The 20,100-nt window shown below is 49.1% G+C and overlaps 1 protein-coding gene across 1 annotated transcript; it reads right to left on the bottom strand.

The window, feature by feature from the left end:
- Positions 1-4,618: 4,618 nt before the first annotated feature.
- Positions 4,619-20,093, bottom strand: AKR1E2 (aldo-keto reductase family 1 member E2). The gene is made up of 10 exons (XM_036342316.1): positions 19,818-20,093; positions 18,426-18,593; positions 15,670-15,786; positions 13,695-13,772; positions 11,731-11,853; positions 9,129-9,226; positions 7,191-7,263; positions 6,562-6,645; positions 5,411-5,493; positions 4,619-5,139 (listed from the first exon to the last, which is right to left on the bottom strand). Exons 1-10 carry the CDS (start codon positions 20,061-20,063, stop codon positions 5,097-5,099), a joined length of 1,113 nt encoding a protein of 370 aa, XP_036198209.1. The 5' UTR covers positions 20,064-20,093; the 3' UTR covers positions 4,619-5,096.
- Positions 20,094-20,100: the final 7 nt, after the last annotated feature.

Here is a 20,100-nt window from a genome sequence, read left to right on the forward strand (position 1 = left end):
GTAGGGGGTGTGCAGGAGGCAGCTGATCGATGTTTCTCGCTCATCGATGTTTCTGACTCTCTATCTCTCTCCCTTCCTCTCTGTAAAAAATCAATAAAATATATTTAAAAAAAAACCAAACAAACAAACAAACAAAAAAAACCCACACAGAAAACTAACCATTTACTATACTTTTAAGTGTTCAAAGTCCACTTTTTTACCTGTCTGTAGTTCTTGCTTTATTTTCTCTTTTGTTCTATAAATTTGCCACACCATACAACTTTATGAGACATTTTAAGGAGATTTTAAACTTAACACAAATCCATGAAAGGTCCATATTTCAATTAAAAATTACTCACAATACCAAGAACAAGGGAGATACCAAATTGAATGAAAGATAAACAACAAATTCATGCACCAAGATGACTTAGGTATTAGAATAATCTGACAAAAGTTTCAAAGCAGCCACCATACAACTGTTTCATCAAGCAATTACAAATAAAGTTGGGACAAATGAAAAAAGAAAAAAAATTTCCACAAAGAAACTTCAAAGCAATTTTTACAGCCTGAAGAGAAATGGTGCTGAGGGAAACCAGACACAATGAGGCAGGGACACCAGCAGAATGGTACACACATTTGAAGATGTGCAAGATATTTTCCTCATGGCTGAAACTCTTTACAAGCATACTGACTATTTAAAGGAAAAATAGGATGAGAAGAGATAAACCAAAGAACTTATATACTTACTAGAAGCCTGTTGCACGAAGATTCATGCAATAGGCCTTCTTTCCCCTGGCTGCTGGCACCGGTTTTCCTCTGGCTCCTGGGACCCAGGCCTTTGGTCCGGTCACAGCGGAGAAGCCAAGCCTCAAGGCTAGGCTTCACCCCTCCGGCCACAGTGAGGCTTGGCTTCTCTGCTGTGGCCGCAGCAAGGCTTGAATTCTCCGCTCAGGCTGCAGCAGAGAAGCCAAGCCTCTTCAGTCTTCAGTCTTCAGTCTTCAGTTTTCAGTCTTCAGTCTTCGCTTCGTGCCTGCGTATGCAAATTAACTGCCATCTTTGTTGGGTTAATTTGCATAGTCGCTCTGATTGGCTGGTGGGTGTAGCAGAGTGACACCAATTTGCATGTTTCTCGTTTATTAGTGTAGATATGTACAGGTCATGGACACTGGCAATAGGGTAGTGAAAACCTGGGAGGGTGGGTAGGGCCTGAGAGGAAGGGGTAAAAGAGGATGGGAGAAATCTGTAATACTATCAACAATAAAAACATATTAAAAAACAAAAATAAAGGAAAAATGATAACATTGTATTGTGTATTACATCTTGGAGGAATCAGTATAACAAAGCACAGGGCAGGAGAAATGAATGTGCACTACTACCTGGTGCTTCCATTATGATCTCATTTCACTTCAGAGAAGAAGGGGTAGATTAAGGTGCAAGTGAGCTCCAGACCCACCTCTTAAATGTCTGCTGGGTAGGTGGCCTAGGCCCTCATTAAGTAGACCCGGGTCTCATAACATGGTTGAGGTAAAGGCCCTCACTACCTACTTTCTGTCTTTTTCCTGATTTCTCCACAATCTCCTGTTTCACTTTATTTGCCCACTAGAGGCCTGATGCATGAAGATTCATGCAAGAATAGGCCTTCCTTCCCCTGGTTGCCGGCACCACCTTCGCTCCAGCTGGAGGCGCCTTTCCACCTTCACTCTGGCCAGGAACCGCCTTCTGCCTTCGCACGCTGCCCAGAGGCCCAGAGCAGCCGGGGCAGGGCGGAACGCCTGTGTCTTCACCATAGTGACGATGTAAGCATCCTGGCCCAGCTGCCACCATCTTTGTCATGTCAATTTGCATATTCCCTCCTTATTGGCTATGGGTGCCACCGCCTTTGTTGTGAAGTGATGGTCAATTTGCATATTCTGTCTTTATTAGATAGGATTGTCTATAAGGCCTGTCCACAACTGGCCACATCTCCCCTTTGCTGAGGCTGTTTTCTTCCCTGCTGTGTGTGCCTCTCATTTTCCGCATATCTTTGGGTTTTCCATTCCAATGAAAGGAGAAAATGCCCAATGGGACAGGTATCGATTGAGATGAGCCACCCCCACCCCATTCCCAGTCATCAGGAACACAAACCAGCCAGCTGACACAAATAGGCTCCTTGAAGTGTCTATATTTTCTCGCATAGCCTGTGTCTGCAGGCCCTTGGGTGGGAAAGAACTCCCACAGAAGTCATGTTACCCAGAGAAGAGCAGGTTCCCAGGGGAGGAGGGCTTGTGAGCCAAGCTGCACAGAGCTTTTCAAGTACCATGTGTAGGAAATTATTGGAGAATGTGACTGCATAAACTCTGTGAAACTTCCTAAGCTTTATACTGTATTTTTTGTGTATAAGATGCCATTATTTTTTCTAAAATCATCAGACTGAAAATTGAGGGGCATCTTATACACATAACTAAACCAAGGAGGGAGCCATGCAGGTATGTAGCTGCCCATACCTTGTCAAACAGGCTTCCTCCAATCACGAGCCTTATTGTTACTGACGTCAGCTGATACCATAATTGGAGGTGGAGGTGGAGAGTGCACAGATGCAACAGAGAATGGAGCATTCTGAGCCCATAAAGCTACCAAAAAATAAAAATAAATACCTGTAAGCAATTGTCTTACTCTGCAAAATTCAAACTGAATGTAAACAGCTATGCAAAAGAACATGGAAATAGAGCTGCAGAGAGACAATATGGACCTCCTTCCACTGAGTGTATGTTCAGACAGTGGAGAAAACAGGAAGAAGAACTCCTTAAGATGCTAAAAAAGAAGAAGGCCTTAAGAGGAAAACCAGCAAAAGGGGCAAACTTGGAGCAGAGGCTTAAGGCTTGGGTTATGGAGCAGCGCCAGAGTGGCTTATGTGTGTCAACCAAGCTTATTCAATGCCAGGAAAGAATGATTGCAAGCAAAATGAACATTGTTGATCTTACAGTAAAGGCAAAATGGTGCTTCAATTTCATGAGGAGAGAAGGGTTGGCCATGAGAACATGAACAAAGTTAGCTCAGAAAATGCCACCAGTTTATGAGGATGATCTCACATATATATTAATAGGTGGTGATTCTGAAGACAGCAGTGATACAATGGAAATTGGAGAAACTGATATGTCTGGAACTAACAGTGATGAAGAAAAGAGCAGTGATGCAGCAGAGGCTGAATAAAGTGACATGCTGCATAATATCATAGTACTGGTATGTAAACATTTACCTTCAGTAATTACTAAACAAAACATGTTCTAAGTTTAAAATATCGATTTATTAATTTTGGGTTGGAAAAGTGAGGGGCATCTTATACATGGGGTGTCTTATACACGGAAAAATACAGTAATTCCCTCATTTTTTCTATCTGTTGTTTCTTTCCTTACAATGACTCACAAAGTGTTTAAAAATAAAAACAAAAACAAAAAAAATCTTAAAAATCTAACAGGCATTGCAAAGGCACCTTCTTGAGCTTGAAAGTTAGTTGGTCTCTGACGCCACCTGGTGGCAAATGTACCCAACAGCTCTGATGCTGGCTGGGAAATAAATGGTAAATGCAATGATGCATGCATTATTCAGGATTCCATATTTGAGTGTTTGCTTACAGGCCAAAATTTATTTGTAGTACTGTTTGGAATTCTCTGCTATTCTTTGGATGGCCTCTTATTCTGAAAAAGTAACTTTGCTTTCTAGCCTGCTTGAATAGTGGAGGAGATAAACTTAGCTATCTGACCTTGTAGGCCAGAGACTAGATCAGCCGTGGGCAAACTACGGCCCGCGGGCCGGATCCGGCCCGTTTGAAATGAATAAAACTATTGAAAAAAAAGACCGTACCCTTTTATGTAATGATGTTTACTTTGAATTTATATTAGTTCACACAAACACTCCATCCATGCTTTTGTTCCGGCCCTCCGGTCCAGTTTAAGAACCCATTGTGGCCCTCGAGTCAAAAAGTTTGCCCACCCCTGGACTAGATACACCCAATGCCGTGCCAGGTGCATTTTTTAATTGGATAGAACTGTATAGTTTTCAAGGCCACCACCAGCAAGCACACAAAGGTCTGGCTCTTCTATAAAAAGGGAAGTTCTGCTTGTAGCTTTGCTTAGATTTGAATTCATTTCCCTGAGCCCGCCACGGTGAATAAAGTGTAACTCCAAACTCTCAGAGTGTTGTTTGGTTCTGGTCTGGTTTTTCTGTAACATCACCACTGGGTGAGGAAGCCCTGGCACTGGGTGTAGATGGTAGCCTGAGGTGAGGGTGCCTGGGCAACAGCCAGGAGTCACTAACTCCTGTGGACAGGGCACAGTCCTTGGGGCAGGTGGAAATGCCCAGTGGGTCAAGTAAGTCCCATCCTTGGAGATGTGTGTGGGAGCGGGGCTTGGAGCTGGGCAGGATGTGTGGTGGAGATGCATCCAGGAGCCCTGGCAGCAGGTCCCAGGGGGCGGGGAGCTCCTGGCCCAAGCTGGAAGGAATGTGCAGGGGGCAGGAGTCACACACTGCCCTGCATGGATACCCACCCTGTCCTTTCCTAAGGGGGCAGGACTCCTGTCCCAGATCCACTCCACTGTCTGGGACTGAACACCGAGAACATGAGGAGAAATGACCACATCCATCTCTGATTTGTTTGCACAGGTTTATATCTGATTCAATCTGATTTCCTCGAATACTTTCTTAAACATTAGCATTTTAAAATTAAAATTTAGATTGTAAGAAAAAAAATGCCTTTGTTGAACTAAGACAGCTCACCACTTTCACCCAGTCTTCCTTTCCAGGTGTGAAGGTAAGGGTTTCGCTGTAAAATCATTTGGGGGCACTGGTGGGCGGCAGAGAGGAGGGGCTCATTGCTGAAGCTGAGTCGCAGCTGTAGAGGCTCTTCATGCTGGTCTCCCAGTACCACCACACTGTGCTCCGTGGGGCAAGCACACTCTCAGACGCTTCCTCCTTCGATCTCTCTGAGTCTGATGATTTCTTGGGGAGCTTAGCCTCTGTCCCTCCCATCCCTGGCCAGGCTGTCTGTGCCTCTGAGGCAGAGCCCTGTGCTGTGCTGCTGGGCGGGAGCCCCTCAGCCCTGGATTGGTTGGGCAGTGCGGGGGGAGGGAGCGGGAGCCGGCTCAGTACTCTATGTGGAAAGGATAGTCCTTGTGATTTTTAGCTCTGGAAACCAGGGAACAAGTCAAAGACAGAAACAAAGAGGGATTACTATTTTTAAGGGAAACATTTTTAAATGACACAATTACATATTTCTATGCTCCCTAGTGTCTAAAATTCATCCCTGGGTTCCCTCACCAGCCCATTCCCAAATAGGAAAGAATTCTGAGATGATTTCATGAACCTAAAACTTATGATAAATATTCATCCAGGAACCAATGGCTCAGGCTGAATATTGCTTCCTCTATTTCCAGAGTAGGGAAGGAGCTGTTCTTACGTGGGGAATTTGGTCAGTCGGAAGTTCCTGTCCAGGCTGAAAAGGGCATTCATATCCTCTTCTGGTAACTCAAAATCAAACACCTGGAACCAAAATAAAACGTTCATGGGAAAGTCAGTTCAGTGAACACCTAGCTAAGCACGTGGTACCTGCTAAGCACCGTGCTGAGCGTGTGGGGGACACTAGGATGTAAAAGAAACACTGCATGTGGCACCTGGCCCGTCCCCTGGCCCTCAGCCTCAGTTCCCAGGATGCTCTGGGACTTGGGCCATTTGCCCAGCGTGGGCTACAGCGGGGACCCTTGGAGAGATGAGATCTGGGCTGCGTTCATCCCACAGGAATGAGGAGCATACCAGACAGTGAAGGGTGCAGCGAAGGATCTTTCCCAGCGCTCACAAAAACAGGAAACACAAAACACCACAAATCCAAAACACAGACGCTTGTTCCACACACCCCAGCAGTGAGGGAGGGTCTGGGCCTCAAGAACATTAACTCTAACAATGGCCATAACACATTGCACTTCTGAGTACTCACTTTCTGTTCCTCCTAAAATGTATTCTAAGCTGCCCCCTTACTTGGCCCCTAACAGGCCTGAGGACTGTGACCTGCTCCTACGACCACATGGAAGAGCCAGCCCTGAGCCACCACTGAGGACCAGGAAAGAAGGTGCAGGGCGTGAATCCATCTTCACTCAGGGGGGACAGGCCCCGACCAGCCCCTACCCACCGGAGACCCTCCACAGGATGCCTAGCAGAAACCACGGGCTCCCTGTTAGCAGTTCTGCCTGGAGCGGGGGCTGGCCCTGGGCAGTCTGGGTTAAGGGGAGAAGCGAATAGTCTGGAAAGGTCCCTTTCATCATGGTGGGCAGCCCTGGGACAGCACTAGTGAGTGGTGCTGGGCGCAGAGCAGGTGCTGGGTGCAGAGGAGCCGCTGGGTGGGAGCCTGGCCCCTTATCACCGGTCCTTCCCCGTTTAATCCTGTCTGCATCTCCCAGGTGGGTGCCTGCCGGGTGCAGCTCCGTGTCCCCTGGGTGTGGCCTGTGCTTCCCCACCCCCCTGCTGTGTCAGAGCCTCATAGGCCGGCTGCTTGCTGCAGTGTGTAGCTCATGCATGACCCCAAACCCACTGATGTCAGAGAAGGAGAACACCTCCCTGGATATTCTCAAGAATCCGCTTCGGGTTAACGGATTTGGGGATGACGATCACATTCCTCTGGATCTGAAACCGGATCAAAATCTGTTGGGGAAAACAGATATTATGAGACCAAGGGAACCAGGTGGAGTCAGAAGCCAGCTGCTTCCCCTACGGGTCACGTTTCATTGTGCAGGGAAGCCCAGTGACCCAGGCAGTAGGCACTGTAGTGCCCAGCGCTCCAGTCCGCAGTCCTTAGGAGAAAATGACATTTCTGCACTGTCCCATAGAATGTCTGGAGGGACGGCTGCTGGCCCCAGGAGCTCAGAGGACCTGCTAACGCCTTAACAGAGTTCACTATCGTGTCCAGTCCCATGAACCGCTGGACATTAGAGCAAGGAAAAGGGTCATGAACTCCTTCGGGGTCCACTCCACTGGTGGGCTGCGGGAGGAAGCCTGGGGCCACGGCATGCAGACAACTGATGGTGGGGCCTGAATGAATGGGACCACAGCGTCCTCAAGGGGCTGGTGAGCACCGGACAGTTCTATTAGTCACCCACTGGGCCAGAGCGAGGCATCCGCCTGTGCCCACGCATGGCTCCTGCAGTGAGCAGAGAGGGGCCCTCCCAGCCCAGCGGGTACCCACTTACCTGAGCTGCGGACTTCTGGTGCTTCTGTGCGATGGACTGGATCACAGGGTTGTCCATCAGGTCCACACCCCCACTAGGGAGAACATCACAGGGGCTGTGAGACCAAATGTGTGCACCTCCTTCTTTGAAAAACAAGACTTTCTCCAAAATGGAAACTCTAGATCTACTTTTGTCTGATCATGATACTTGCTCAGTGTGGGAAATCTAAATGGTGCAGAACAGCTGGTCACCAGATCCACCATCTAGTGATAACCACGGCTGACATTTGGGGGGACACAGATGGACACTTGGCCTTCACATCTATTTGGTGCTTTGTCTGGAGACCCAGGCGGCAGCATCGGAGTGTCTGAAGCACAGGCTCTCTGCTGTGCGGTGCCCCTGGGACTTCTGACCTCTTCTGTAGGACCTAGGGTGGTGTCTGCAGCACCATCGGCATGAATAGATATTGATAGCAATCTCAGCAAAGTTCACCTCATATCCCAAGAGAAAGCTGAGACAGTGGACTGTGGAGCTTTTATGCAGAGACTGAAGACTGGCTCCGGGTCTGCCCTTCCATGATGTCAAGCCGCCAGGCCCTGAGCACTTGGGTGAGCTATTGTTCTTAGCGAACATTTTTAAGCAGTTAGTGTGTTTCAAGCAGTTACTGAGATAAAAATCATCCTCAATGTCTATGAAGGGACCAAACAGAGCCCACCCCACTTGGCTGTGGGTCTGGGACATCGGCCATCTCCCTTCTCTCTCGTGGCTCCCACCACCCACTCTCTCACTGGCTTCCTCCACCCCAAGCTCAGCTGTGAATACAACCCAGATGCTAGGAGCTCCCTCACTCTACCAACGTCACGCACATCTGCCCCACTTCACATGGGAAACACACAGGCAATAAGAATCCAAAAATCTCATCCTTTCCTGGACCACTAATACGTCCCTGGCACTGAGCTAGGGGCTGGTATGAGAGTCGTGACTTAGATGCAGTCCCCACAACTCAAGTAGAAGAGAATGAGAAGAAAATAATGACAGGATAGTGTGATAAGGGCTGTGGATGCAACACAAATAAGGAAAAATCGGGAGGGCTTCCTGAAGGAGATGATGCTGAACTGAGCCTTATATTAGAAACTGGAGTAGCCAGATTAAGAAAAAAAAGATAAGATTTCTAGGTAAAGAGCACTGTTTTTGCAAAGGCACAGAGACTAGAAAGCAGGAGCCCCAAATAGTTTCAAACGGTTGGCGCAGAGCATGTTGCAGGAATAGGTAGGCACAGGCAGGGCCAGACCAGGAATTGAAGGATTTGTAAGCGGGAGAATGACACGGTCACAATGAGGTGGCTCCCTTCAGCTGCTGGGTGGATAGTGGCTGAGAACCAGGCAAACCTGGGAGGTGTTAAGAGGCTGCTGTAATCACCGGAGAGAATTCGTACTTAATGAAGGCACTAAGTGAGAACAGAGAGCAAGAGAGAGAATCCAAGTTTCCTGGCAAAATAACCAGTGCTGTCAAGTTGGATTGGGGGTAGGAGGAGAGATCAAAAAGGGAATACATTTGTGGCCCATGTAGCCAGTGGGTGGTGGCTCATCCGCTGATGTAGGGGGCACAGCACACAGTTCGGGTTCTGGGAAGATGATTCTATAGAGCTCAGGATGTCTGTGACCCGTCCCTAGAGAGAGGTCTGGCAGAGCATGGGAGGTACCAGGAAAGAGCTCAACAAAGAGGTTGCTTCCTGCAGGTTATGGCCCTTAAAGGTCACTGCCCTTCTGGAGGCAGCCACTGAAGATGACTGTCCAATGTGCACCAGCTCCTCCCTCAGCCCAGCCCACTGAGACCAGGGTGCTGGCAGTCCCACCTGCTGGGGGACTATGGTCTCCACAGCCTGCCTACACCTTCCTTAAACCTAACTCTGTAAATGAAACTGAGGCATGCATCCATTTCTGGCCACAAATTCCCTACCTGGAACCCCCGAGGGGCTGGTAGGCAGTCACGGACACGTCTCTGGACTGGCAGAAGCTGATCAGATTCTTCTGATTGAGATATGGGTGGCACTCAATCTACAAAGAGAATCACAGCTGACCAGAGACCATTCAGACTAACAGGGCACTGTAAAAGAGGGCCCACATCAATGCCCTGGCTCCATCACTGATGAGCTGCGTGGCCCACCTCCGGGCTCGCGTGGCCGTGCCTGTGAAGTGCCAGGCTGAGCTGAGGGGTCTCCGAGAGGCTGCCCGCTGTAAGCAAGCCCGAGAACACCTTTACCATCTGAACGCTCGAGAATCCCTGCTCAGCAAGGCCCTCCCTGACCGCCTGGGGTAAAAGTGCGGCCCTCCCACCTCCTCCTCGCCTTTACCTTACACTGTAGCATGGATCATTAGCTTGACATCTTACATGTTGTCATTCTTTGCAACTGTCTACTGTTGCCACTAGGGCGTAAGCTCCATGAAGGCAGGAATCTGGGTCTGATTTTGTTTTGTTCAAGACATGCCCCCAGCTCTGGAATAAGCTAGGCACAGAACAAAGCTCAGCAAGTGTTGAGTAAATGAAGGAAGCTGGGGAGTTACGTGTGACAAACACAGGCTACAGCTGATTCCAAGGGATGGCGTAAGAAAATCAGGAGCAGATTCCTGTCTCCGCCCCACTCTCTAAATTCTCATGTATGATTCCAGGTTCTGTGTGAACTCAAAGTCAGTCCTAGACTGGCAGAAGCTGATCAGATTCACTGGCAGAGTGAATTCAGAACCGGGGATAGTGCCCTCGCTGGTTCCCAGCTGAGCTGTCAGGACCCACAGGCAGAGCTCTCAGGGACCTCAAAGATAAGCCACTGGCTCTCTGAGAACTCCTCTGAGGGCGCATTCCCGAAGGGTTTCCCAGGATATTTAGGAAACAGATCCTGCTGCCCCTCCTCACCCCACAGACCAGGCCACACCCCTCCCCATGATTTAAAGTGCCACTCAACAAAAGTCGACACAGAACTGAATGCTTGTGCACAGAGAGAAACAGTCTGTGAGGTTTTAACGCAGAGGAGCTCAGCGAGGCTGCAGGTCGGGACACCGACCACTCCTCATGGGATGTGACCAGAACTTTCAGAAGGCTGAGGACTTCCCGCTCTTGCCCTGGGTACTGACGACTTGAGTCTGTTCACTTGTGGAAATTCACTGAGCTGTGTCCTTTAAGATCCATGCACTCTCCTGTACTGGTGTTATACCTCCATTGAAAAGTTTATTTATAAAAAGAATAGAACATGATGTTCTATTATTAATATCCCTACACTGGAAGCTACCCATATGTCCATCACCAACTGACGGGACAGTCACAGGATGGAATACCACGGGGAAACAAGGATGGGCAAATCACACCTGGATGCAGGAGGACCTGACACATGCAATGCTGAGTAAGAAAAGCCAGATGCAGAAGAGCACATAACGCGTCACATTTTCTGTCTAAAGTCCAAAGGCTAATCTGTTCTGTCAGAAATCAGGACAGTGGCTGCCCTTGGCGAGGAGCAGGGACTAGAAGCAGCAGGACAGGGGCTCTTAGCTGTTTCTGCCTCTGGGTCAGGGGTGGGGAACCTTTGTTCTACCAAGGGCCACTTAAAAAATTATAACACCATACAAAATGATCAACTTAAAAATCAGCCTGCTATATTTGGTCAAGCATTTAATTAGCTCACCCCTAATGCCTTGGCAGGGCCAGACCAAATGATTTCATGGGTCTTACTGGTATATGGCCCGTGGACCAGACGTTCCCCACCCCTGCTCTGGGGGCTCGTCCAGTTATGAGAACTCATCAAGCTCCATTCTTACGTGTGCGCTTTTTTGCACGTACACAACACGTTAACAAAAGTTTAAATAAAATAAGTGCCCCTTTTTACACATGAAGGCAGCTAGTCTAGAAAGCACTGTAACCCTTTCCTCACAAGTCATTTCTCAGCATTAAAGTCTCACGGAGGCTGTGATCTTGCAGAGGGAGGGTCCCTGGTGAGGCCCCAGGAAGCCGGCATCACCTCTGACCATCATTAACGAGGGATTAGGACCTGCTGGTCCCTTTGCCACTTCTGAGCCACCAGGTGATTCACCCCACGGCTGAAGTGAAAACCCTGCCTTCCAAGCACACCACCTCCCCTGACGGGCCTTTTAAAAAGGTCTTGCCTGTACACCTGCCATTTGCCTAACCGCTCCATAGTCATGACTTGCTTTGTTGTTGCTAATCCTCATCCGAGGATATTTTTCCATTGATTTTTAGAGAGAGTGCAGGGAGAGGGAGAGACAGAGAGAAACATCAATGTGAGAAAGACACATTGATTGGTTGCCTCCTGCATGCACCTGGACCAGGGCCAGGAATCTGCAACCAAGGTATACGCCCTTGACTGGAATCAAACCCAGGACCCTGCTCTATCCACTCAGGCAAAATGGCTGGCACCATAGTCATGACTTTTGACAGCCACAGGAGAAAATGCCTACTTCGTGCTCCACCCACTTTGTTTCCAGTGTAACCCTGTGGAGGCAACAGCTGAAAAGCTGACTCCATCCTTCCAAGCCACTTAGCCATCCACACTGACCTGGTTAGTCAATGGCTTGAACCTCAAGTTGGGCTTATTCAGAAGCCTCTCCAGCTGCTCGTGGTTGAAGTTGGACACCCCAATGGCTTTCACCAGCCCTGCAGCCACCAGGTCCTCCATGGCCTAGAGAGAACAAGAATCCTTTTGGGTGTGTGGGCTCTGTCTACTCAACTAGTAATTTGTCACCCTCCATCCTTCGCACAGTATCCTAAAACTGGCTCTGCCCAATATCTTAAAATATCTTAAAATATTTGACTTCATGTGTTATAAGCATTTCTGTACTTGAGGTTTCCCCCCAGTTTCATCATTTAATAGCTGTGGGATCTTGGGCACATTATATGACCTCACTAAGCCTCAATTTTCTCATCTGCCAAGTGGGTACAACCTTACCGTGTCACAGGGTTAAGGATTACATCAAATAAGGAACACAGAACGTTTAGCTAACACTCAGCACATGTACCTATTATTTCTGTTACTCTGAATGTCTGTTGATATGATATCAGCAAGGATGTCCACAGCGGACTGTATCTGCTCAGCCAGTTTCTACCTAAATTACCATCTTCCTCAGTATGATGATGTACCATCATTCTAACTCACCACCTTTTACCTTGTAAGGGACTTGAGGGCAGGAACCCTACTCTGCTGTTCACTGGCCAGCTCTCAGCTTCAGGAAGAGCGTGGCCTGGTGCCAGGCTAAGTAGTCAGCATGAGTCCTAGTGGCCATGGGGCCAGTGGCCAAAGTCAGTGTGCCCTGCACGGTCACCCTGACCTCACTCATGCTACAAACAGCCCAGAGTTGCAGCCATGCCTTTCAGGAGAGGCAGTGCCTGTGACCAATCGAAGGGTTGCAGCCCCCTGGGCACTATTCCCAACAGATCAGACACCTCAGTTAATCTCTGTTAAGTGAGGTCAATTCGCCCATTTAGAGGTTGGCCTGACCTGGGAGCTCCTGCCTGACTGTGCTCCCCTGCCCCCTCTGCCTGGATGACCTCCAGCACTCCCACCCCTGCACCTGCCCATCTCACACCAGTGGGTCCAGAGTTTCGTCTCCCTAAACTCAGCAAGTTCCCATGTGAACGTGCTTTCTTCCCATGCCTCACACTCACCCTCAGGTTGATTTGTAAGATTACAGGCACCTGGTGGGCTGGGCTAGAAGCCAGAGTGAGCAGGAACCTCCTCTCCTCCGGCCACACCATCAAATCCCTGCCACACCTCCCTCCTGCCACTTCCCCTGACTCCCATGCTCAACATTCTACTTCAGGCCTCATCACTTCCTGTGCGGACGCTGGCAGCGGGTTAGAAACGTGGTCCCTTCCTCCATGCATCTCCAAGGCGCACCCCAATGTCACCATCTGTCAAAGCTTTCGTTCTGAAATGCTTACCAAAGAGCTAAGGGAACTATAAAGTACTAGGAGTGGCCACGGAAAATGGACTTTTGATTTCCTTTTTATACTCTACTGTAGTGACCATGTGATGTTTTTTAATACAAAAATAAACACTTGCCAAAACCGGTTTAGCTCGGTGGATAGAGCGTCGGCCTGCGGACTGAAGGGTCCCAGGTTCGATTCCGGTCAGGGGCATGTACCTTGGTTGCGGGCACATCCCCGGTAGGAGGTGTGCAGGAGGCAGCTGGTCGATGTTTCTCTCTCATCGATGTTTCTAACTCTCTATCCCTCTCCCTTCCTCTCTGTAAAAAATCAATAAAAATATATAAAAAATAAATAAATAAATAAACACTTAAGAGTAAAGGGAGGTCTGAGTTAGTTATCCTTAAAATGCACGTTTCAGAGAGATGAGCAAGAGGAAACTGGCTCTGAGTCCCGCAGACAGGCGTCCCTTCGTGCTGCACACCTGCCTTTTGAGGAGACAACCTGGTATCTCTGAACGCAAGGAGCTCAGGATCCACGGCTTCCCACTCGAGGCCCATCAGTAGGAGGAAGATGCTGCTGGCCAGCTCAGCTTACCTCCCACGTGTCCAGGTAATCAGTGTCACTGGGAATCGCCATGCCACTGCGGTCCAGGGGCAGCTCTTCCCCCCCAGGCTGTCAGAATAAGAAGGCAGGAGCTTAGTGGGGGCTTACTGGTGGTCACCCTCTAAGCAGGAGACTGGATGGAGGGAGAATCAAGACATGGGGAAAGGATGCTAGGCCAGAAGGTCTGGGTCCGAGCACAGCCCTCGCCATGTGACTTCCCTTCTCCATGCCCTGCCTCCACCTTCACAAGACCGAGGGTTGGGTGGACTCAGTGGCCAGCAAAGTTCCCAACAGCCTGGAAGTTCATGCCCACCTCTCACAGGTCAGGAAAGGGGGACCTAGGATCTTTGCCCGTTATGAGAACATTGCTTAGCAATTTCAGGTAAAAAAGAGGGAAAGGGGTCTTGCCTTCTTAAGAGCTCAGTCAACTTTCTCCCAAGTCCACTGTGAGGCTCTTCTCTGCTTTGCTTTGCTTAGAATTCACATCATGGTGAGAGATATCGAAGCCAGAATGCAAGGGGCTTCAATAATTCTCTTGAACAATAGTGGGAACGTCTAAAACTGCAGCTTGGTCCACATTTTTTAGGGATTTTCATGATGAAGCAACTAAGGTGTCTCATGTCAAAGCAACCTCCCATGTTGACATATGTCCAGACCTGTGTACAAGTGCTACCTGGCCTTGTCCCTGAGGGCTGCTGACCACCAGGAGCCATTCGGGGATCTGCTAGAAGGTGAGGGCCAGGCAGAGTAATGCATGTCTGACTGAGCATCCGCTTCTGGGCCCCAGTAATGACACTGAATCTTTCTGTGCCTCAGTTGTACCCTCTGTGCAACGGGGGTGTTAACAGTACCTGCCTCACGTAATTGTGAGGATTAAATGAACAATACGTGTAAGGTGCCTAAAAAAGTGCCTGGTTCGACGCTAAAAGAACATGAACAGCTGACAATAAGTGTGACACAGCTACTATCATCACTTACCCATTATCCTCTGGGTGCACAGACAGATTTTACAGACAGAAATCATTTCTGAATCACCCTCTCTCATTTCACTTTCTGGCCATCTTCTGTTCTCCACTAGTGGCATGACTAATGTGCAGTTGCTACATCCTTCATTGAAATTAAATACAACGCCTGAAAGTAAAGCTGTACTAGGAACAAAGTAGTTTTTGTCCTTTAATCTAACAAGAAACCCGTCAGCTCGACACACACCATAAGCTCCTCAAACCAGGTACACACATGGGAGATTCCAGTGCAGCCACCACCCACTCCAGTGTAGGGAGAGCGTCCTCTTTCAGGGCTCGCTGTGCCACCTGTGTGCCTGGGCCCTTAGCCAGGCAGGATGTCATCTAGGCCTGGGGCAGTTGCACAGGGACATCCTGGCCAGGACTAAACAAGTTGGGAAAGCGGCTGAGCAGGGTGTAAGGTGGGGCTGGGGCGGGGGGGGGGGGGGGGCGCGGGGGTGAGACACTATCAAGTGGAGTGAATAACACCAAATGGAGAAATAATCTCCCTCCAGAACCCTCCGGACCTGCTGCAGGTGGATAAGCAGGCGTCTCCCATAGGGCAAAGCAGCCTTCACTCCCCAAAGAGATCATAACCTGCACGAAGAGACGGGGCCAAGGAACTGCCTGGAACAGGGAAATGACGTGAGCAGCAGCTTTGAGTAGCAGTATGTCCTCTGTCCCGACACCTGCTTTTACCTAAAGACCTATGGAAAAAGTGGGCTGCTCTGTTGGCTTGGAGAAGAAATGACTGGCTTAGAAGCAAAAACCATAGTTGGTTAGAGGTCCTCGAGGCCAAGCCTCTCCTGAGTTGAGGCCCAGAGATAACTGAAAGTGTGTGTGTGGCTGGCGCAGCCCTGGCATCTATGTGCCCTGGCTGTCGGCCCAGCTCTTTACACCACCCACCTGGACATGACCAGGAAAGAAGCCTGCCAGTGGGGGATCTCACCAGGCCTGGGCAGTACCTTGAAACCCATGGGCCAGTGTATGAGGTAGAGGTCCAAGTACTCCAACTTCAAGGCCTTCAGAGTGTTGGAGCAGGCTGGTCTCACCAAGGACTTCTTATGGCTGGTGCACCAGAGCTACAAGGGAGAGGAGAAGCGTGACAATTGGCCACAGAGCCAGCGTTGACACATCTTCCCCTGGGTCCCACAAATCCAGGATCTGGAAGACAAACAACATTCAAGACCCGGTGGCCATAAATACAGCGGCCGTGACATTATTCTCCAATGGTCCAGGACGTCCACAGGGAGGCAGTCTGCAAAGCTCAGCTCCTCCTGCCTGATTTCTCCTTAGGGGAAGTGGGGGGAGGGGAAACACCGTGAAATTATTTGATGGGAGAGCTGTCTGGTTATTTGGATCCACTGAGACCAAAAAGATAAAATAAAATAAAAATACCCACAGGCAGAAAAGATATGAGGAAAAATCAGAAGAATTTGTGTATTCATTTTCCCACTTGAACAGACTCTATGTTAAAGGTTCTCTGTTATAAAGACCTCAATCCTGCATATTAAACTAGGTAAGTAAGTTAACACAGACTGCCTTATACTTAGTGCTTAACACCCTCTGTGAAGTAAAAAAGTTTGTAATTTGTTTTCCCCTCATTGTTTCTTTTATTATACTATTTTGGCACCATACTATTTTGGCAGCAAGAGCAAAACAAACAAAATAAATAAATTAAAGAAAGAGGATAAAAATATATAAAACCAAATTACAAGTACAGTATGTTTACAAAAAAGAAACTAGAATACATCATATTATTAAAAACAGCAATTTCTAGATCAGCTTTGGGCAAACTACGGCCCGCGGGCCGGATCCGGCCTGTTTGAAATGAATGAAACTAAAAAAAAAAAAGACCGTACCCTTTTATGTAATGATGTTTACTTTGAATTTATATTAGTTCACACAAACACTCCATCCATGCTTTTGTTCCGGCCCTCCGGTCCAGTTTAAGAACCCATTGTGGCCCTCGAGTCAAAAAGTTTGCCCACCCTGTTCTAGATGGTGAGTATATCAGTGATTTTTTTAAAAATTGTATTTCCAAGACTTTTCTAAATTTCAGGAATAATGAGCACACATCCTCTGCTGGCTATGACTCAGCTGGGAGCACCCGTCCCCTCTGCTGGCTATGACCCAGCTGGGAGCACCCGTCCCCTCTGCTGGCTATGACGCAGCTGGGAGCACCCGTCCCCTCTGCTGGCTATGACCCAGCTGGGAGCACCCGTCCCCTCTGCTGGCTATGACCCAGCTGGGAGCACCCGTCCCCTCTGCTGGCTATGACGCAGCTGGGAGCACCCGTCCCCTCTGCTGGCTATGACCCAGCTGGGAGCACCCGTCCCCTCTGCTGGCTATGACCCAGCTGGGAGCACCCGTCCCCTCTGCTGGCTATGACGCAGCTGGGAGCACCCGTCCCCTCTGCTGGCTATGACCCAGCTGGGAGCACCCGTCCCCTCTGCTGGCTATGACCCAGCTGGGAGCACCCGACCCCTCTGCTGGCTAGCCACAGGAACCCCAGGTGCCCACCTCCCTAACTGGAGGATCAGGAGAGATTTGGGTTCCTGGGCCAAGGTCCCCTGAGCCTCTCCTTTTACAGCACTGATGAGTTAGAGCATTGTATCCAGGTAACACAGACAAGCAAATCTACTATAGGAACAGCACCAAAGCTTGCAATTACAAAAACTTATTTATTTTTTAAATGTACTTTATTGATTTTTTACAGGGAGGAAGGGAGAGGGATAGAGAGTTAGAAACATCGATCAGCTGCCTCCTGCACACCCCCTACTGGGGATGTGCCCGCAACCAAGGTACACCCCTTGACTGGAATCGAACCTTCAGTCCACAGGCCGATGCTCTATCCACTGAGCCAAACCGGTTATGGCACAATTGCAGAAATTTAGATGTGGCAATCACTTGGGAGATCGTGAAACCCACTGTCTGCTCTTCCACGATGGAGCCGGGTTCCTGAGCCAGCCTCGGGAAGGACAGCTGCCATGTGAACTCTCTGCTCCTGGCCTAATGGCCTTAATATTCTTCTTCAAAGTCAACAGCAAAGGAATTCTTTAATTCTCCACTCTCTTGGTCTGCCGCCAGCATTTCCAACAGGGCCCACCTCCTGACTGTCCTTCCCAGCCATTTCCTTGCCATCTGTCTAGTGCTGTCCCAAGGCAGGCTGTCACCCCTCCCACCGACACTGCTGTTGAGGTCTCATGCCTTCTGCCTCCTGTTTAAAGGACTCTGCTTTCACCTTCACAATCTCCTCTACACAGAACAACTCTGGCTCAGCAGAAGGTAAAACCTTCAGCGGTGCTCCTTGGTGAGAAGAGAACTCCTTAAACGGCGATCAGGTCTTCTGTGATCAGGCTCGTCCACGGCTCCAGCCTCACTGCTCCTTGTCTCCGCTGCCAACATTGCTCAGTCCAGGAACACCAAGCTTCTCAAGGGTCCCCATGCACCCCTCACTACCACCACCACCACACTGCCCATGCCTCCTGCCTTTGCTGTAGTTGTTCCTTCTGCTTGTCACACTGTCCCTGACCCCTTCACCTGCACCACTCCCAGCACGTGCACAAAGCTGCAGAAGCCCTTATCAGGTCTGGTTCAAGTATGAAGGAAGTCAGCAGTTCTATGGGAGCCTGGAAAATCACCCCCGTGCTATGTCAGCTGTCTCAACAACCAAGCCCTGAGCAGCCTGCACCTGCTCTCCCTGCAGGCCAGGTCCTACCTTACTGACGATGAACAGGTCCTCCCGCCGAACCACACCCTCCTGGATCTTGCTCTGGATCCCAGCTCCGATCTCACTCTCATTGTGGTACAGGTAGGCGCAGTCAAAGTGCCGATATCCCACATCTATTGCCACTTTCACTGCCTCTGTCACTTCTCCTGGAGCCGCCTGCAGAATGAACAAGATCCAAGGAGTTGCCCGGCTGACTACCTGCAGCAGTCATAAACTCGGTGCTTGTGAGCCACCCAGCTTTCGTGGTTGGTTGTTCTGCAGCACTTCTTGGGCAATAGATCTCAATGGCAGATTTGTAATCTTACAAGATTAAAAATAAATAAAATGAAGACTTTGTATGGATCAGGAAAAGGTGATTAGGATTAATCCAATTCTATACCACTGAAGTCCAAGAGTTTTCACAGCTTTTCCTTACCCTGGGTACGAGAACGTGTGGACTCCTACATCTGGCTGTGTGCAGAAGACATAGTGCATACAAGAATTAAAGTCAAGACAAGAATGTCAAGACAGTTAAATCCATAGAGTGCTTATTGAACAGCGCCACATGCATGGCCTTGGCTAGAAGCTGAGAACCACCAGTGAAACCACATCCTGGCCTCTAAGAATTGTTAAGTGGAGAGAAGAAATAATTTAAATAATATTTAGATGAGTGTTGGGTTGATCATTCTAATTCCTACTCTAATTTCCTAGGTGACTTCTTACAGGAATATATATATATATATATATATATATATATACACACACACACACATATATGTGTATGTATATATATATATATATATATATATATATATATATATAATCAAAGACTACATTTAAAAAAAAAAGATAAGAAAAATTGAAAGTTAGTTAGTGCCAAGTCTCAAAGCACCGACAGGTCAGAAATCCAAAGTAAAGAAAGTTCCCAAGTTCAAAGTGCTTCCGCTATCAGGTTTTACACAGAGGACCCGAAGTTACAAAGTTCCTGTTTAAAGCCAAGTTGACAAGGGCAGAATTCCTTTATCTTATTGATTCAGACAACTTTCCAGTAACAGTGGCCTCCGATCTAGTTAGGTGACTGCCACTCTTTCTGTCTGTACGCAAGCCCGACGATCTTTTCTTCTGGGCTTTTCCAAACATTATTTCTGAATAATTGTGATTTGGCTTCAATATGCAATATCAGAGACAACCCCCATTTCCAGATAATCTGCGATCTACAAATCCCATCTTTCAGACGCAGGAAGCCTCCCGGGGAGTTACAGGGACTAGCTGGCTGGGGGCTGCAGGTGTCCCCGCGGCTTTCTCCTCTCCGGGATGTCCAGGCGGGTGGCTCCCAGGTTGTCCCTGCGGGTGACCCCTCCCCAGCAGAGCGAACCGCGGTGAGGAAAGGCGCCACCTCACCTTCCAGGTGCCCAGGCCCAGAACAGGAATCTTCTCCATCCTTCGGAGCGGCTTCTGTGGCTGCGGTGCTGCTCTGGAGCGGAGCCACCGCGGCAGACCCCAGATTGGCGGGTGGCGCCGAGGCGGCGGGTTAGTGGACATCTCAGCTGGGGGGGCGGCGCCTGCGGCGGGGGCCGCGATTGGCCGGTGGCCCCAAAGTGTCCAGGTAGCAGACCGCGCCGTCCTGGCCAGTGGACACGCCCACATCTCGGGAGAAAGTTGGACGTTGGGAAGCGGGGTGCGC

Source organism: Myotis myotis, unplaced genomic scaffold (genome assembly GCF_014108235.1).
Source record: "Myotis myotis isolate mMyoMyo1 unplaced genomic scaffold, mMyoMyo1.p scaffold_m19_p_1, whole genome shotgun sequence".
NCBI classification, from domain to species: domain Eukaryota; kingdom Metazoa; phylum Chordata; class Mammalia; order Chiroptera; family Vespertilionidae; genus Myotis; species Myotis myotis.